Below are 17375 nucleotides of genomic sequence, written 5' to 3'. Positions count from 1 at the left end.
GGCTCTTGGTGTTTTCTGTGTTTTGATGTAGTGTGAACAGCCTATGAGGTTTCACTCCCACTCAGCAAGGAACTCTCTGGACCTCTGCAGTGCTAACTTGGTCCTGCCAAATTTTAGAGATCATCTATCCGATCAGCATGTTAGGAATCGTTTTTGAGTATGGACTTCCTAATCTAATGGCACTCAAGTTTGTTTAGAGAGCAGTACTCAAAACAAGATCTAGATTCCTCATTCAGTAACTGAATTCTTATTAATGGAATTGTAGGTAGTATAACTAGATTACCTTTTTAAGAAAAACTTTTTTTTCCTTAATGTCTCATTCTGTTCAATGAATTCTGTTAAGGTCTTATTTCTGGGAACAGATCTTCTGCCTTTCAGGAAGTGTGTATGGGACATCTGCCAACTGCCTAAAGCTAAAAAGTGATCCTGAACCACATCTCCATCCCTGCTCTTTGTTGGAAAAAAAAAAGTGTTTCTTGCTTTAAAAATCACCTGGTGCAAATTTCAGAGTACCTTCAGAAGACTACAGCTCTCATTACAATGCTGGAAGAAAGGTCCAGGGCAGCTGTCAATATATTGCATTTACAAAAACAATGTAATTATCACTGACTCATTACTTCTGTGTATGAGGGAAGGAGAATTATGAAGGAGTACTGCTGAAGAGAAAGTAGATGATGACTGAGGAGGGAGGGATGCATGTGTGTAACACAAAAATCCAGAGATTACATCAAGTTGGAGAGTTGTGTATATGGCTATTGTGAAATATTTATTCTCATCTTTCTTCTGCTTACTAATTGGCTGGGAGTTAAACTTGTCTCAGCAATAATTGTTGTAGACAAGAAAGCAAGTCAGGAAAATGTGAATGTTTAAAGGTAGTAAATTGTCAAAAACTAATATTAAACATACAACCATACGCTCAAGACTTTGTATGGTCTCAGAACGTGGCAGTTGCTAATTCTCAGACCTGTAAAAACATTGTCTTGACAGGAGTCATATATGGCAGATATGACACTCAGAGGTTGTGCTTAATAAAACCTTGTTTGTCACAAGGTAGTGTTTTGCCTTGAATGCATAGTGCTATCTCAAATGCTTTCTTTCAAAACCTATTTAAAAGATACTGAAGCATTATGTAATGGGTAGGTTGCATGTTCTTCTACTATCTAACCTGAAAATGATGGAATTCTTCCTTAGAAACTGCTGAATTTAAGAAATTAATCTTGAATTGTCTTTGAGAAAGTGTCTTGACTCTTGAACAGATTCCCTCCACCTCTGACTCACAGCAGTCCCTCAATTCATAGTGACTGAGTGTAAATATATTTTTAAAATGGGAGTGGGGGGATCCTGCTTATTCTAGAAGCATGCTTTGTCTGTGGCCATAGCTTGCTCACTTGCTCACTTCTGTTATATTCTGGTACTCTTTTTAAGCTAGACATTCCTACTTCAAAGCTCTGTGTCCAAAGCAATCCATCTTCCTAAGTAAGCTGGTAAGAAAGAAAAGCTGGGATATGCTGACGTGTCCAGGTGGGTGTAGCTTAAAAGCTAGGTGGCTTCTAGCAAACTATCAAGTGTCAGGTAATGTCTAACAGTTGCTGTTTCAGCAGCTGACAGTACCAGAAAGACTTAAGAATAAATAGATGCTTGTACAAAGGTCACTCATGTCAAGGGTGCCTGCTGAGTGTTCTTAAAACAATCTTGGCTTTGCTGGATACCACCTAAAGAAGGATTTTCATTACTGTGAATAAAATGTTTGTTCTGAAAATATGCCTATTTATTCTTAAGACTGTGCAAATCTTTCTATGAATGCAGTTAAGAACATGTATTGGAGGCTCCATTCTTGTCTGTATTAACGTCATGTTGGCGATGAGGTGAAGCTTGATATTTTAGGGGACCTAAGACAATTTTCCCTATTGTAGTTACACAATTAAGTGTCTTGTAGTTTGTGTGGAAAATCTAATGATGCTAGCAGATGTAACTTACATCTTGAATAGGCATCTTGGACTTGAACTTCACATGTAATCTACACGAAGAGAGGGAAAACAGTGCTTTTAAGTCACCACCTGATCTAGCTATGTGGAGAAGGGAATACTCAGAGAAGAAATATGACTTTCTAATAATGCCTTTCAACTATGCCTCTGCTAGGTCTGGCTGAACTTGTTGTTGGGTTTTTTTTTAACTGATGTGGTGGCACTTTTGGCTCTTTTCTGGCTGTTTTTTTCCCCTTCAGTTCATACCTGTGTATCCATAATCCTAGTGGAACTTGGCATAGAGAAATGCTGGTGAAGCGATCTTCCCTGCCTTCTGTTTGATGTGGTGTTGATGTATCAGTATGGTTGTAATAACTAGCTACTGACCAGGAGCAGGACCATCCCTCTCCTTACCTCCTTTCCCTTCCTTATGCTGACAATTACATTCAACTCATCCCACAGTAAACCAGTTCTGGGAAAGAATTAATTGTACTTTAGAGAGAGAAAAAAAAAAAAAAAAAGAAAGAAATGGACATAACCTCCTAAATCAGCAGTCCTCATAATTAAGTGAAAAGCCCATTTGAGTTTCCCAGTAAACAGGCTGAATCATAATCCTCCTAGGAAAAGAGAAACTCTAGGCATAAACTCTACATGTTTACCCTATATCCTACTTGGTCATGCAGTTAGATTAATGTTAGTAAGGTGGAGTTTGTACTAAGGGCCCCTTTAGTACTAACTTTCCTTGGCCAGGCCTGTAAACTGGGGGCTTTTTTGGTGCCTGTTTTAGGGCAGTGGGTTACCTCCCAGTAGTTCTACTGGGAAACAAAACCCTGGGATTGTTTTTTTCTTTAGCAAGGGGCCAGCTTATAGAGTGTGTATAATAACACAATCAAGAAGGACACGGGAATGAGGGGTAAAGTCTCCACAGCTCTCATAGGATGAACTTTAGATAGAGGATTTAGTCTTATTTTTTAAGCCAGCCACAACTTAAAGCAGGGGAACTCATTGTACAACTATGGATTAGTGTCTGTAGAGCAGGTGTCACTTGGATCCTGCCTAGCCCATGGCAAGCCTTCTTAAGCATGAAGAAAAAGAAATCTTATAAAAATCAAGAAAGCTGCAATAACTGTGTGAACTGGCTGGATAGAAGAGCAATATCTGCTGAGGTGGAAGCCTGCTTAGCTTTGAGACAGCTGTTTCAGTTTGCTGAGCAAGAACTGTGAGGATTGTTCCTAGCCGTGCCTGCCTATAATATGACTTAGTACTTACTGGTTGATTTTCTTGTGTAGAAGACAGAAATGCATATCTCTTTTTTTGGTGATGCCTTCTAGTAGGGTTGCACGGCAGTTTCTGGCAGTTTCTTTTTCTTTCTTACAACTGCTTTACTGAAAGCTAACAAAGGACTAGTGCGTTGTTACCCATCAGACATTCATTATGTTCTCCTTACAGCACTGCCTTCCTTGAGGATGGCCTGTGATTTTATTCACTAACATAAGCTAAATAGTTAACCAGTCGTTGTTTGTCCTATGTGTTTGTGGTGTACTGTTTTATAGAGGTTTTAGAAAATGGCAACATAGTACTATTCTGCTGGCTTCCTAATTCAGCGACTGCAGGATTTTCCTCCCTCCCCAGATTTAAGCAATGGGAGGTTATCACTGACCTTTGCAAACTTCATCTTCCATTTAAATTTGTTGTCTAAGGAGATAGTGCTGCAGCAGTGGTAGTAATCCTCCATATCAAACTATGCCTTCACTTAGTCTCAATCACCTGCTTTTCTCCAATGTTTGGCTTCAAGGCAGGAGCAAGCCAGGCATCACTGCAACATTTACTCATCCACAAAATCACACTCACTAAGAGCCCAAAGTTCATTTTAAAATATTAGTTTGTCTCTTTGCACAGATGCCTCCTGTGATAAGCCACCTTCTAGCAGAAGAACCCCACAGTTTATACCATTTCCTTTTTTAATCTAAATCAATTTCCAAACCAATTTGGATGAATTGTGACAGGTTCTTTGGAGGCAAGGCCCGAGAATAGACCTTGACAGAGATAAGATTGATATCCTTCATCAACCACTTAGGCTTTGGCATAATAGCTGGCTTAAAAGTACCTCAATAAGCAAACAGCGCATTAGCACCAGCTATGCAACACTTTCCACGTTGCACAACAGTGTTTGTGCCAGTGTGTTATTAAAAAGCCAGGCAGTGATTGCACCCTGCGTCAGCTCAGCTACAGGCAAAGCATTGCAGGCACAAGTTGTTGCAAGGCACTTGGTAATGCCTCACACAGCCTGGGAAACGGGGCGGCAACTACCTGGGGACGCTGATGCAGCTGAGAGGCCGGCTGGTACCCGAGGAGACTGACACTGGCTGCAGCGGTGTCGTGGGCAAGACCTGAAGAGCTGTCAGCCCAGGCAGCTCCTCATGCAGCATGTGATTGTGAGCTGCGCAGAGCTGGTTATGATAAAATCAGATTACTGTCTTCTGAAAAGCCTGTGGGGTTCAGAGTTTCCAGGTTCCACAACAGACCTGTTGGTTCAGGAGCAAGTCCGAGCCCGACCCAACAAGGACAGGCATTTCAATGAAACTTCCAATTCTTTGCTGCTGAAGCAAAGTGGAATTGTGGCTTTATAAGGTGTTTTGTTCACAGACTGCAGAAACACTAAGAAGAGGAAATAAAACAAGCGTCTTGCTTTGTAACATCAGCCAGTCCAAAGGCCAGTGGCAGCTGGGTGGTGGTCCCCCACCTGTGCCTGTCGCCAGGTGCCTCGGCAGCCATCCTGCAGCGGGTGGAAACACACGTGAGCATGCTTCTGTCTGCTTTGGTGAGAGAGACTCAGCTGGCTCACAATTTGTTATCTGATGCTGATGTTTCCATTGGATATTTTCACTTACTCTCTAAAGTTGTGTTGGGCAGTGTGCCCACTTTGCCAGTGATAAAGCAGGCAGGGGGATGCATCACACTGAATGCAGCAAAGAAAAGTGAAAAGTGAGCACCTCAACTGAGTCACAAACCAGTGTGAGACAAAAAAACCCTCTCCCTTATTTTTCCACTTGTTGCATTCCACACGCAGGCTTCGATTTCATTCCCATACCTCTTCCTCTCTGTTGCACATCACCTCTTGTTTGCCTGTCTTCTACAGAAATGGCTTTCTCCATATTTACTTGAAAATTAGCAAGGATTCAGACCTGAAGACATCACAGGTGCTGCCACTGTGTCTTTTCTTCGTAGCCTGAAAAATACAGGATAAAACCAAGCAGTGACAGAACTGAGTGGCCTTAGCACACCAGTGACCACACTGGCCTGCCATTTGTGAGATGTCCCCAAGCAGCATCACAGCATGTGGCGAGGAGCTGCTGTGCTGCTGCCGGTCTGCCTGGATGCGGTCCCTCAGCCACCTCCCTGTCCTGATGTGGCAGATATCTCAGTCCACATGGGAGACAGCACAGAGGGCATGTAGTGCAGGCAGATGGAAACCAGGCTTAGTGGGGAGAGCACACGGAGGTTTCACTTACGGCTGTGTAGGTGCAGAGTGGCACAAAGAGGTGAACTTGCTCTGGTGACCCATTACGGTCCTTCATCTTCTGGATGTCAGGGGGGAAGTTCTTCACAGAGAGAGTAGTGAGGTGCTGGAACAGGCTGCACAGAGAGACTGTGGATGTTACATCCCTGGAGGTGTTCAAGGCCAGGTTGGATGGCAGCCTGGTCTACTACCAGATCTGGAGGCTGGTGGCCCTGCCTGTGGCAGAGGGTTTGGAACTTGATGATCCTTGGGGTCCCTTCCAACCTAAGCCGTTCTATGATTCTATGATTCAAAGCTTCACCCATGCTTTAAAGGCATCCTTCAGGTGCTTCCTAATGATAATATATAGCAGTAACATTGTGTCAACTGTTCCTACCTGTGAAGATGTACTTCCATGTACACCTCAAGCTCTTAATCTGGAAGAGGCCTAGGGTTAGGGTTTGACAGGATGTTTAAGTACCCGGAGATGCAGATAGATGTCCACAGGGCTTACTATACACAGCAATTCAGAAGGAGGATAAGGAGTGAACTCATGGAGGCCTACAGCTTCCTTCCTGAGGGGCAGGCACTGATTTCTCTGGTGACTGACAGGACCTGAGGGAACAGCACGGAGCTGTGTGAAAGAAGGGTCAGGTTGGGAGTAAGGAAAAGGTTCTTCACCAGAGGGTGGTGAGGCCTGGAACAGGCTGCCCAGGGCAGTGGGAATGGCACCGAGCTGCTGGAGTTCAAGGAGCATCTGGACAACTCCTTCAGACATAGGGTTTGAATTTTGGGTGGTCCTGTATGGAGCCAGGAGTTGGACTCTATGATCCTTTTGGATCCCTTCCAACTCAGGATATTCTATGATACTATGAATAGTTTTGAACACCATATAGAGTGGTCTTTGAGGAGCTGGGCCTATCTTTTTGTTGTGCTAGTGCTACCTGGCTCAGGGAACCAAACCAGCATTTTTTTGCTGGGTTGGATCTTGCCTACAACAACTCAGACTGCCGTGGGACTGCATCCCTTATGCTGCCCTCTTTGTCCCCTCAAAGTATAGACCTGAGGCTGCTAAAGGTGGAGAGGGTCTGGGTGCTGTAGAAATACCCTAGAGCTCCTTGCATTGTAGCCTGAAGTCAGACTCATACATGCTCTGGTCACCTCTCCTAAAATTCCTTAAAGGTAGCAATGTGCACCAGGCTCAGGCTTTGATTTGTGGTCATACCTTTGGAAAGCTGTTGTAATTCTTGTTCTGTGGACTTTTCTTGCACTATCAGAAATATGCAAAATCCTTCTTGGCTTGTTTTGTTTCAAAATACGAAACCTGGTTTATTTTGAATAGTTTTCTCATTGAGTTCTCTGAAAGAATTATGACTGACAGATTTCTTTTTTTGGTCTCGCTTCCATTCACCTTTCTGCATGCTTTCACCTTTCAGAGCTGACTCACTTTTATTTTTTAATAAATGAACAGACGAGATGATACTTAATTAAAACTCTTGGAGTGAAGGTGGTGATCATTAAAGGGTGCTGATGTAGAGAGTGATCTCCTCTGTTTGTCCATAGAAGTAATCAGGTTTGAGCAGTGGGTGTTTTGCCGCTGTCCTACCCAGGGAAACTGCGTCTAAAGCACAAGAGGTTAATTAATTCCCTGCTCCTTGGTCTCTCTTCCGAGACTGCCAACAAAGGTAGCAATTACTGCTGTTATCTCAAGGGATGTTCTGTGAGGTGGATAATTGCGAACTGTGAAACCCAGCTGATACTCGGAGCAAATTTCATGCAGGCCAGAGAACACACGTGGCCTGGTCAGCGGTAAAAGAAAGTTGTTACCCAGACTAAATTTGTGCTAAGACCTTGGGGCAAACGGCTCCGTATCCATTACAGATCCCCTGAACCAGCCGGTTGTTTGAAGAATTAGCTCTACCCAGCCGGAGCCAAGAATGTGGAACGTGCCTTAAAGGGCAAGAAGGTTTGTGCTTGTCTTTTTTTAGCTTTTTTTTTTTTTTTTTTTCGGAGGCAACTTCTGGAGCATAGTTTATGCTTAAGATTAAAAGCGTGTATGCTGTTGTATTTGTTGTGTAAGAAATAGAAAGCCATGGCAACGCAGTTGCTTCTGTGGAAGGAACCTGCATCAAAAGAGATAGATAGCTCAGTAATGTGCAAATGCCCGGGGGAGTTACGGCAGTTGATTCCTTCGCCTAACATTCAAGGGTTCGATTACGATCCAGCACTTGAGCACTGAAACAGCAATCTGAGAGTTTAAAAGAAGAGCTGAAAGCGATTGACTGCTTGAAACCACTTCGTGGTGCGCTGTGGTGGATTTAATAGGAGTTGCGCTGGGTTTGCTGGCACTTCCGAATAAAAACCAAATGTTTTACTCATGCGAAAAGCACTTTCAGGAAGATGTTACGGGCACGCTGTGCGGGGTTTCGGCCTTACGATGGCGAAGTGCAATGCCCGCAGCCCCGGGCAGCGTCTCCTCTCCGCAGTTGAGGCCTGGCGCTGGCGGTCAGCGCCCTGCAGGAGGAGAAGGCAGTCCTCGCAGACAGCCGCTGGTTAACTCGGCCTCGGAGCGGGGAAGGACAGACGTTATTCCTGACGCTTCCATTGCTGATGAGTGGTGAACGGAGCGGCCGCCAGATGGGGGCTGCGCCGTGCAAGGGTGCAGCCGGTTCTCGCGGCCCGGCGTCACCCCGGGATGCCTTCCTCCCAGGGGCCCGCTTGAGGCGTCCCTGAAGGCGGGGGCACACCGCTTTCTTTCCGTTCCTTTTGTTAATACAATAGTTTTCCCGTCCTTATCAGCCCGGGCGCTCGCGGAGGACCGCGGGGTCAGCCCTCCCGGAGAGCACAATGCGGGGCGGGGTGGGAAACGTATTTCCAGCACAAACGCGGGCGAAGCGCCGTCGGTAAAACGCGGTTCCTCGTGTCCGCGGCGCTGAAATCGGCCGCCGCGTCCCTCGGGGGCCCGGCTCGGGCTCGGGCTTCTCCCGGCACGAGCGCCGAGGTCGCCGCCGGGAGAAATTCTTGCCGAATTCCTGCTCCCTCCCGCAGGAGCCGCGGGGACGAGCGCTCGGCGCCGGGCTCCCGTCCCCGGCCGGGGGATGTCCCCGGGGGGGCGGCGGGGAGGCGAGGCCGCGCCCGCCCCGGCCCGCAACCCAGGGGGGAGGGCGGAGGACGGAGGGCAGGGGCCGGCCGGGCCCGGGGCGGGGGGCGGCCCAGGTAGCTCGCGGCGGGCGGGCCGAGGAGGGGAAGGAGGAGCCCCCCCGCCCCTTCCTCCGGGTTGCGCCCGGCGCCGGGGGAGCCCCGCCGCAGCCCGAGGTGAGCGGCGAGCGGGGATGCTCGGGGCCCCGGCGGGAGCCGCGGGACGGGGCTCGGGTTCGGTCGGCGGCGCGGAGGTAACGCGGGCGGCGGCGCCGAGCCGCGGGGGCGGGGATGGGAGGCACCTCGCTGCCGGGAGCCCGCAGCCCGGCTGGCCGTCGGGGCCGGCTGCGCCGCGGTGAGCTGAGCTGAGCTGAGCTGAGCTGAGGCCACCGCGGAATCGCGTCTCGCGGCTCCAGCCCGGTGACTGATCGAACGCTTTCTCCAAGTGTTTTCTCTGGAAACTTGTCTCAAATGAGGGCTGCGAGCCCTAACAAAGAAGGGTGTTGTTCGGGAGCCAACAGGTGACGGAGTGAAACCTGAGCGCGTGTGTACATTGGAGTAAAGTCTGGCTGCTGTTTAAAATAGAATTAAAAAAAAAAAAAAAATCAATGGGAGACTGTAGAAGGCGAGATGTCTTTCTCGCTAGCTCCGCGCAGCCCTTAAGGACGGGTGGGCATTTCCCGAACGCGCGGCCCCCGGGGCGCTGCAGAGCTCGACGAGGGGACGAGAGTTGTGGGATCGCTCCCCGGCTCCGCCTGGAGGTGCCGGCCCGGCGCGGCTGTTCGCACCTGGAGCCGCGTGTCACTACGGGACTGCGGCTGCGGAGCGGGACTCTGCGGCCGCCCGCGTAACGTGCGCCGGGAGCAGCCTTGCGGTGCTTCCCGCACGGTTATCGCTGCCGTGTGCCGCCCTTCCTCCCCGAACGCGGGTTTAGGAGGGAGAGCTGCGCCGAGCAGGTGAATGGGCTGCCAGCGCTGATCTTAACTCGCCGAGCCTTGGTTGTGAATGGGTGTGTGCGTGTGTGTGTGTGAGTGAGAGAGAGATACGCATCTCGCATCCCCTATTGCCTTGTTAACAAGCGTTCTAACAAAAAAAGTCGTTAAACAATTTGCCCTACAGGACAGGGTAAAACAGCAGGGGGTGGGCGAGGAGATGTTTGTCTAACCGTGCTCGCAAATCGTGACCTCTCCTATCTGGTCAGGGGTGACAGCAGAGCGTAGTCGGTGAGCTGGAAATCCTCGCACGAGGATAACCTTCCTCCGGTGTCTGAGGGCTGTGCTCTAAGTTTGATACCTCCGTGTTTCGTGCGCCGGTGGGTTTGTAGTTGGGAGCGCAGTTTCTCTTTGCTTCTCCTTCTAAGAACTTGGTCCAAACGGTCATTTTAGTACATCAGTGGAAAAAAATGTCATCATTGCTTTTCTTTTTAAATCGAATTTAGCTGTTTAACTCAATGATGTTATTCGTAGCTGTCAACTTGCCAGCAAAATATCTCCTTGTAGGCTAGGAAGCTTTTTTTTGTGAGGTAGTATTGCAGCAAAGCTGAAACCTCAGAATGTTCCGCAGAATTGAAAAAAGCAAACCAGAACTTGCAGTGTTATGTAGATGTCATGGCATGAGAAGAAAGAAGACCACCTTTCTACTCATCCCTCGAAAAGCACTTGTTTTTTCAGCTGTTGTTTATGTTCATCTGAATCCTCCTTAGGATGCAGTCGTTTCAAACAGTCTCACTTTGAAGAAGCGGTGCAGTTGGGGGTGGGGAGGAAGAGCCTTGCAGCTTGAAAATGCAAACCAAATTACATTTCAGCAGGAAAGGAAGGAGAACTTCTAAACAAGCAATTGCTGAAATAGTTGGGCAAATAGCTTGCTGTTAGGCTCTGTTTTTAGAAACTTCACTGTCAGCAGCAGCACGATATTTGCAGCACGGCCATGCTGCTTTATGGTGTATTGTCAGCCAGTTTATAGCAGGCTCAGTATTAGCACTGTGGTAGCCTTTTTCTTTTAAAGTGAACGCTGTCCTTTGAGTAATCTGGGCTTGTTGAGATTCATGCACCGTGCTTTAAACATTGCCAATCACCTTATTTCGAGAGGAGCACTCTGATGGTGAAGTTGTTTCTTGCAGCTTGAGATAAGATGTGTTGCTCCTTTATTCCCTACCATTTGTACTGCCAGCCCACTCTGTGTCACAGGGAGAACGGGCCTGTGGATCTGCCCTGTTCTACCCAAAATGAGCAGCTAAAGGTGACCCAGGCAGCATCAGTCTTGGTGGAGAAGGAGCGCATCCCATCTCTAATGAAAGCCTTGTCTTTGGAATTAGGCAGCTATCCTGTGTTTATGTACCTTTGGTATGCTTGAAATCCTAACAGCACTCAGCACTGCTTTTTGCCATACAGAAGTAGCACGTAGACTTAGCGCTCAGAAATCCCCAGGAAAGCTAGCAGGTCTGCACAGGGTCACATTTATTTATTTTTCTTGTCAGCTGGAGAAAGCAAGGCAAAGCAGTTAACCTGTGATCCCACAGAGGGGCTTTGGAGCAGTCCATGTTGAGCAGTGCCACGGTTACCCAGTGTGTTGGTGCCCCAGGACTGCAGAGCTGACAGGCCCTCCGGCTGAATGTGATGTCAGGTTTGCTCCTTGCTGCCGTGGTTGAGGTCAGGCTGCCTAGTGAAGCTTTGACAAAGGTGCTTCATCTTGTGGCTCCTTTCTTCCATGGGTTAGGGGGCAGGAGTCAGCTTCTGAAAAGTGACAGCTTGATCAGCGCAGCTTCTTGTGACACATTGCCAGAGGAATTGGAAATATCAGCTCAGGCCTCAGTGAGTGGCATTTGTTGCAAACCAGTCGTCCAGCTACCTCTGATGGGCAATTGTGAGGCAGTGCATCTGCCTGGGGCTTCTCAGAAGGACTTTGGCTTCTCATTGATGCCCGTCATGGTGAAGGCTGGATTTTATACTTCAGAATTATTGGAGTTTAGATGATGTGGAACACAAGATGCCGACCCAGCCCTCGCATCGCTGTCCTTCTGCAGTAGGAAGCACTGTTGCTTTTTTTGCTAGTGGTGATTTCTTATAACTGTGTGACAGTGTTCTCTTGTTCCTCTACCCCCAGCCTTACAGGAACTGTAACAACAAATGTACCTCATCGCTGACTTCATTTCCACCAGGATGTGGGCAGGGACACAGTTTGGTATCACTTGCTGTCTTGTTACCTGTTTCCGAAGGAAATTAACTCAGGGAATTTAGTATGTACAAGGATGTCTGCCTTTGCATTTTAAGTATACGGGATGGAGCTTCTAGAGGCTTTTTCTTTGATTCCAGTCATACATTGCATTTTCAATAGATAGTCCATGACTTTCTATCCTTGCTTTTGTAACAGTATGTAAGACAAGAGAATTCAGTTAACGTGACTGATTTGCTAATGCTGTCCAGTCACTGACAATGCACTGTGAGCAGCTGGTACATCTACACCTACAGTCCGGTTGCCAAAATATGCCTGATGTCTGATAAACTCTTTAAGAAGCAGCCCGTTTTTAAAGGGAAGGTTGGCAGGTCTGCTTGCCCCGTAAGATGCACAGTAAGTTTTTTCTTGCAGTGTGGCCATGCAGAGTAATCGTGTGTTGTCATCGTAAAAAAACCACAGCACACCAAAAAAAAAACGCCTCTGTTTTCAAAACAGAAGTTTTGGAGCAAAGTGTGCAAAGAAGGTACCTTTTTTTCAAGTGCTGGCTTGGGGTAGCAGTTAAGTCATCTCTTTTGATTGGCTGTGGGAAGGTATGGACATACTGAAAGCAGGGATAGGCTGTGTGTGTAGTAGCAAATCTTGTCATTTCTCCGAGTTGCTGACTTCACATGCGTGTGGCCACGTTTCTTTGAGAAGGTCTGGGTCTGCGTGTTGTACTGAAGAAGCAGAGTGTGGCACTCACCAGTGCCTCGTGCATGGAGGAGAACGAGCCCCTGCTGCTTTCCCTCTACCCGCAATCCAGCAGCAGCTTGTTTGCTCTAACATGGTGCTGATGGGACTTGCAGTGTGGGTTGCTCTCCCTGTAGACCCAAAGGTTATTAGCGGAGGATGTGACGTCTTTCTGCAGTTTGCCAGCAGCCTGCATCTAGTGGTGTCACTGTTGTGTCTCTGTGAAGGTGGATGGCTTAAAACAGGGAAGGTGCAACTCATGCATGGCATAGTGTAAAGGCAAGCCCATTTGCAAGCTCAGGTGTTCAGGATGTTTGTCCTGGAAGAAAACATCCTCTCTGGTTTTGGTAATCTGTATTCCACTGATATTTCCTAAGAATTCCTGCTAGAATGAATGTAAGATATTTATCTTAATAAGCTTTTTACTGCAGGAAGTTACAGATGTTGGCGAGAGCCTTTTTTTGCCAGTTGTGAGTCAAAATGATCCCACTGATACTGGGCTTTGTAGGCTTCATGAATCAACAGAAGCATCTCCCTGTAGGGTTTTAAATTAACAGAACAATCATGATATATTTTACAGAGCCATAATTGGATTTCAGATATTTAACTGGACCAACACCCTTCTGCTCTGATACAGCTAAAACAAGGAATGTTGCAGACATTGCTTTATGCCTGCCATGTTAAAAACAGGATGCTACTTGCACAACTGTCTCTCCCCAAGAACTTCATCAGTTTTTGACAAGCAGTTTTCATGTGTTCTGTATTATTAGATTAGTAGTGATTTCAGAAGGAGCTTTTCTCATTCATTTTGTTGATGTCTGCTTGAGTCTTTCCTAACTCTACATACACTACATGTGAAGCAAGCAGAAATGTGAAAGATGGCTGCTAATACTGAAATAGATGTTGGCTGTCAAACACGGTAGTGGGTGTCTACTTTTCTTTCTCTTCAGTAAGTGATATTTTCATTTTTCTCTTTGTTGTTTTCCTGTTTTTGAGAGCTCCTTAAATATCTTTGAATTGCTTGTTGCAGTGATGCTCTAATAATCGTGCTCTGGCCAATGCAAGGAATACTAAACTCTTGTAGGATCGTTTACGTTGATAATCAGTCTTTGCATGTTGAAGTTTATTAAAGCTCTGTTAATCTCTTTCTGCAGATTGACTGCTTGATGAACTGCAGCTGAAACATTGAACGCCTCACACTTATGCCCCTGGAGATGGAGCCCAAAGCTAACAATCTTGTCTTTGCATGTCAGCGAAGCTCAACATCAGATGACGACTCTGGCTGCGCCCTGGAAGAATATGCCTGGGTCCCGCCAGGCCTCAGACCAGAGCAGGTACCAGCTGTTGTTCTGCGTTTTTAAATAACTCATTAGGTCTGTCTAAGGGAGTAGTAGCAAGTCTGTTACATTCTTGTATTATAAAAACTCCAATTCATCTAAAACTCATCACCTTGTTTTGTTTTCCACTCCAAAGAGGCTGCCTTAAGGGACCTGAAAATCCTCAACACTGCATTTGTATTTAAACAAAGTTGTTCCCAGTCAGGATTTTTCAATAAATATGTGCCACAGAGAGATGTATTGTTGAGTCTTAAAGTAGCACAGAAATGTGCTTTCTCTTTGAGGTAAGTTACTAAGTTAAATTGAAACTCATGTTGTACCTCGTGGCACTGTGATATTTGGTCAGTACATAACTGCAGTTGTTCTGCTCTTCAAATAATTTGGCATTTGACATCGAGAATGTGGGCATTACTACAGCATACAGAAATGAAAGTATTCTGGCACTGTGGCAATCAAAATGCATTTAATGCTTGTTTAAATAGTTGTATGCCTGCCATTTGTTCACACCAGGATTTCTCTTTTACCTTCTTTGTGGCCAATGCCTGTGGGCTGGTTGGGCTTTCTGTGCCTTCTCCTCTCCCCTTCCTTCTGTATGTGTTATGTCACAGTAGCAACAGAAATGAAAGTAGGACTACTCATGAGAAGGGTGCTATGGGAAATGAAATTGAACCTCTAATAGCATTCATTTATTTGATGAAGCTATGCACTTGGTGAGGCCCAGAGCTCAGATGGCTATTAGGCAGGCAGAGGAGCTTCTTCACACTTGTTGAGTATGGCAGAGCCACCTACTCTTAGGCAGCTGCCAAGCTCTTGGAGCCCACAGTGGTGGAGGTGCAAAGGATGTGTCTTCTTTGCAGTGCAGACATTTTCTTGCTAATGAATAAGGTAATATCAGCAAGAATGGCAAATGATGGGCTATTTTTAGGGAAATTCTTTTTATTGCTCACTTAAGCATATATAAGAATCCCGATGAATCAGACCTCAAGGCAAACAGCAAGCTAATTGTTCTGTCGGAACAATTAAATACATTCCATAAAGTATCCCCATAATCCAGCTAGTTCAAACTCATTATATTCTTTCCCCTAAGAAGAATGACTTAAATTGAGAACAGGGCAAAAAGCTGAGAAAAGGGCATAAAGTATATTTAAAGTTTCACACTGTTCTATTGTGTGAACAATTCTATTCTAGAATTGTTCACACAATTCTAATGTTAAAAAATTTGGTTAAATGAAAGCCAAATAATATTTTGTGCAACCTTTCCCATATGATTTTGATTGGTTCCTGAGTCAAGTGACTGATCACTGCTTCTTTTTCATCTGTCTTGCACAGTAATAAGCTGTTGACCTAAGCATTATTTACATCTGGATGGCAAGTAATATTTTTGCCAATAGTCGGCTCTTATTTACTGCCCCAGGCCTCGTGACAAGCTGGAAACTGCATAGGAAAAACAATAAATCTGCAGCCGTTCCACAAAAATATTTTTTGCCATTGGGCTTTGTCACAGTGTTCATTACAGTTTTCCTGTCATCATTTTCTTCTGGAAAAAAAAAAAAAAAAAAAAAAGAGTGAAGATTGATAGGCGTGTACAGCTAATATTGATTTCTTTATCAAAAACATGCAGCCCGTGCAAACCTCACAGTTAATTTGCATCCGATTGAAATGTGGCTGGATCCAGCCTCCTCCCGGGGGAAGGATGTTTCCACCTTCTTACCAAAGGCCACATGGAAGCAATGAAAGCTGATGCTTTGGGTGAACCTGATCAGCAGGAGACTACAAAACAGCTTTTGTCTCAGCAATGTGTAAAATGCGCAGAGCAAATTACATTTGTTTATATAGAGGCTGTTTTCTGGAAAGCTTCGTGCCCTGTGTGGTAAATTGCAGAGGGAAACTTGGAATTTCAACAGGGTTGTTGACCAGCCCTGAAGGGGCTGGGAGTAATGAGAACATTACATGTGCATAATTTATGATACCCCATAATTGTCACTGCAAATTGCATTCCAGAAAAGCAATTCAGCAGCTGGGTGCTAGTTTTATCAGAGGCAAGCCAGCTTTGCTGAGTTGGTTCATCTGGGTCTCGTATTTTCAGCACAGGCCCTGTCACGGGTCTAATGTAGCATAGCCTGCTTCCTTTGTAATGAGACTTGAGATAAAACAGTAGCTGAAAGGTGCTTGGGTGCTGCATGTCTCCTTGTTTGACTTCCCATTCCTCCTATGTAGGTACAGCTGTATTTTGCCTGCCTGCCAGAGGAGAAGGTCCCTTATGTTAACAGCCCTGGAGAGAAGCACAGGATTAAACAACTTCTCTATCAGCTGCCACCCCACGATAATGAGGTAAACAGGGAACCTGGGAACGCACAGTCAGGAGTGAGGCCTTGCTTGTCTCTTCCACATGGAGAATTACCTGTCTGTGTATTTATTACAAGCCTGAAACTTCTTTCGTGCTGGTATCTGACCTATAAACCAGCCTGCTGTGTACAGAGTCTGTTGTCTAACTGTGTTTCACTGCTGTGCAGATAAGAGCTGTCTGGAAGGACGCTGCCTTTTCTTGTCGGGAAGGTTGGTGTCACTGCAATAAACTTAACACAAGTTGGCTTTATAGTGTTTGCAGCCACCCACCAATTACCAGGAACCTACAAATTCTTGGGATTTCATTGTAGCACACAAAAAGGATGCTTTGTGACAGTAAAGGGTTTGCATCTCAGATATGCGGTGTAATTTGGAGTAGAAGTGGAAATAACAAACAAACTGTTTGTAAGAAAAGGGGTGGGGGTGTCAATGCTTAAGATCCTGTGTACTGCAGTGCTGAGTTGTAGGCACTTTACCATAGATCTAAAGGATGTTGTGGCTGATTCAGGATAATTCCAGTGTTTTAGGGCAGTTCTCGGTTTGGCTTTTTTAAAATCTTATATCTTGCCTGGACAACTGTTCAGTTAATATGTTGATTTTTTTGTTTTTCTTGTAACTCAAAATTTCTCTCTATTCTGTGCTTGTATTATGCCATAGTAACTGAATACTAAGATGGTAAAGAAGACAAGCTAGAGAGGTTTAATGGTCATGGCCAGTATTCCTGATATATTTCTTGCATGTTATACGCTTATTTTTTGAGGTGTTCTTTTAAAAGCTCAGAATCAAAAGTAAAGTTTCTCCTGCCTTTTCTCTGGAAGGTGAGATACTGCCAGTCTTTAAGCGAAGAAGAAAAGAAGGAACTGCAGATGTTCAGTTCTCAGCGCAAAAAGGAGGCACTTGGACGAGGCACGATTAAACTCCTCTCGAGAGCAGTGATGCACGCAGTCTGTGAACAGGTAATACTGCTGGAGCCTCAAGCCCAGCACTGGGCTCAATGATATATAACTACAGTATCTCAGCAGTAAATGCAGTCTTATTTCGTCTATGCCTGAACACGCGCAAAAAAAGGATGTTTTTGAAATGGCACATAAATAGAATGAAGGCAGTGCTTGCTTAAGCAAAAGCAAAACCTTTGATACTAGCAATGAACTGAGTCTTTGGCGTATTTTCTATTATCGCTGACTCGTA

General features: G+C 45.8%; 1 protein-coding gene across 3 annotated transcripts in view; it reads left to right on the top strand.

The window, feature by feature from the left end:
- PRICKLE1 (prickle planar cell polarity protein 1) overlaps positions 1 to 17375 on the top strand; it is a 60618-nt gene that overhangs the window by 37436 nt on the left and 5807 nt on the right. The window contains exons 1-4 of one of the 3 annotated variants that reach the window (XM_090137820.1): positions 8659 to 8778; positions 13659 to 13838; positions 16059 to 16172; positions 17006 to 17143. In XM_090137820.1, the coding sequence (XP_089993946.1) occupies positions 13707 to 13838; positions 16059 to 16172; positions 17006 to 17143 (384 nt within the window). In that variant the 5' untranslated portion in view covers positions 8659 to 8778; positions 13659 to 13706. Of the gene's footprint in view, positions 1 to 8658; positions 8856 to 13658; positions 13839 to 16058; positions 16173 to 17005; positions 17144 to 17375 lie in introns of those variants that run through there. The other 2 variants (XM_090137816.1, XM_031589568.2) reach the window with 2 other exon arrangements.

This window comes from Phasianus colchicus, chromosome 1, assembly GCF_987193195.1.
Source record: "Phasianus colchicus chromosome 1, bPhaCol1.hap1.1, whole genome shotgun sequence".
NCBI classification, from domain to species: Eukaryota; Metazoa; Chordata; class Aves; order Galliformes; family Phasianidae; genus Phasianus; species Phasianus colchicus.
The sequence above is the reverse complement of the archived record's forward strand: the minus strand, read 5'-3'. Positions and strand labels throughout refer to the sequence as shown.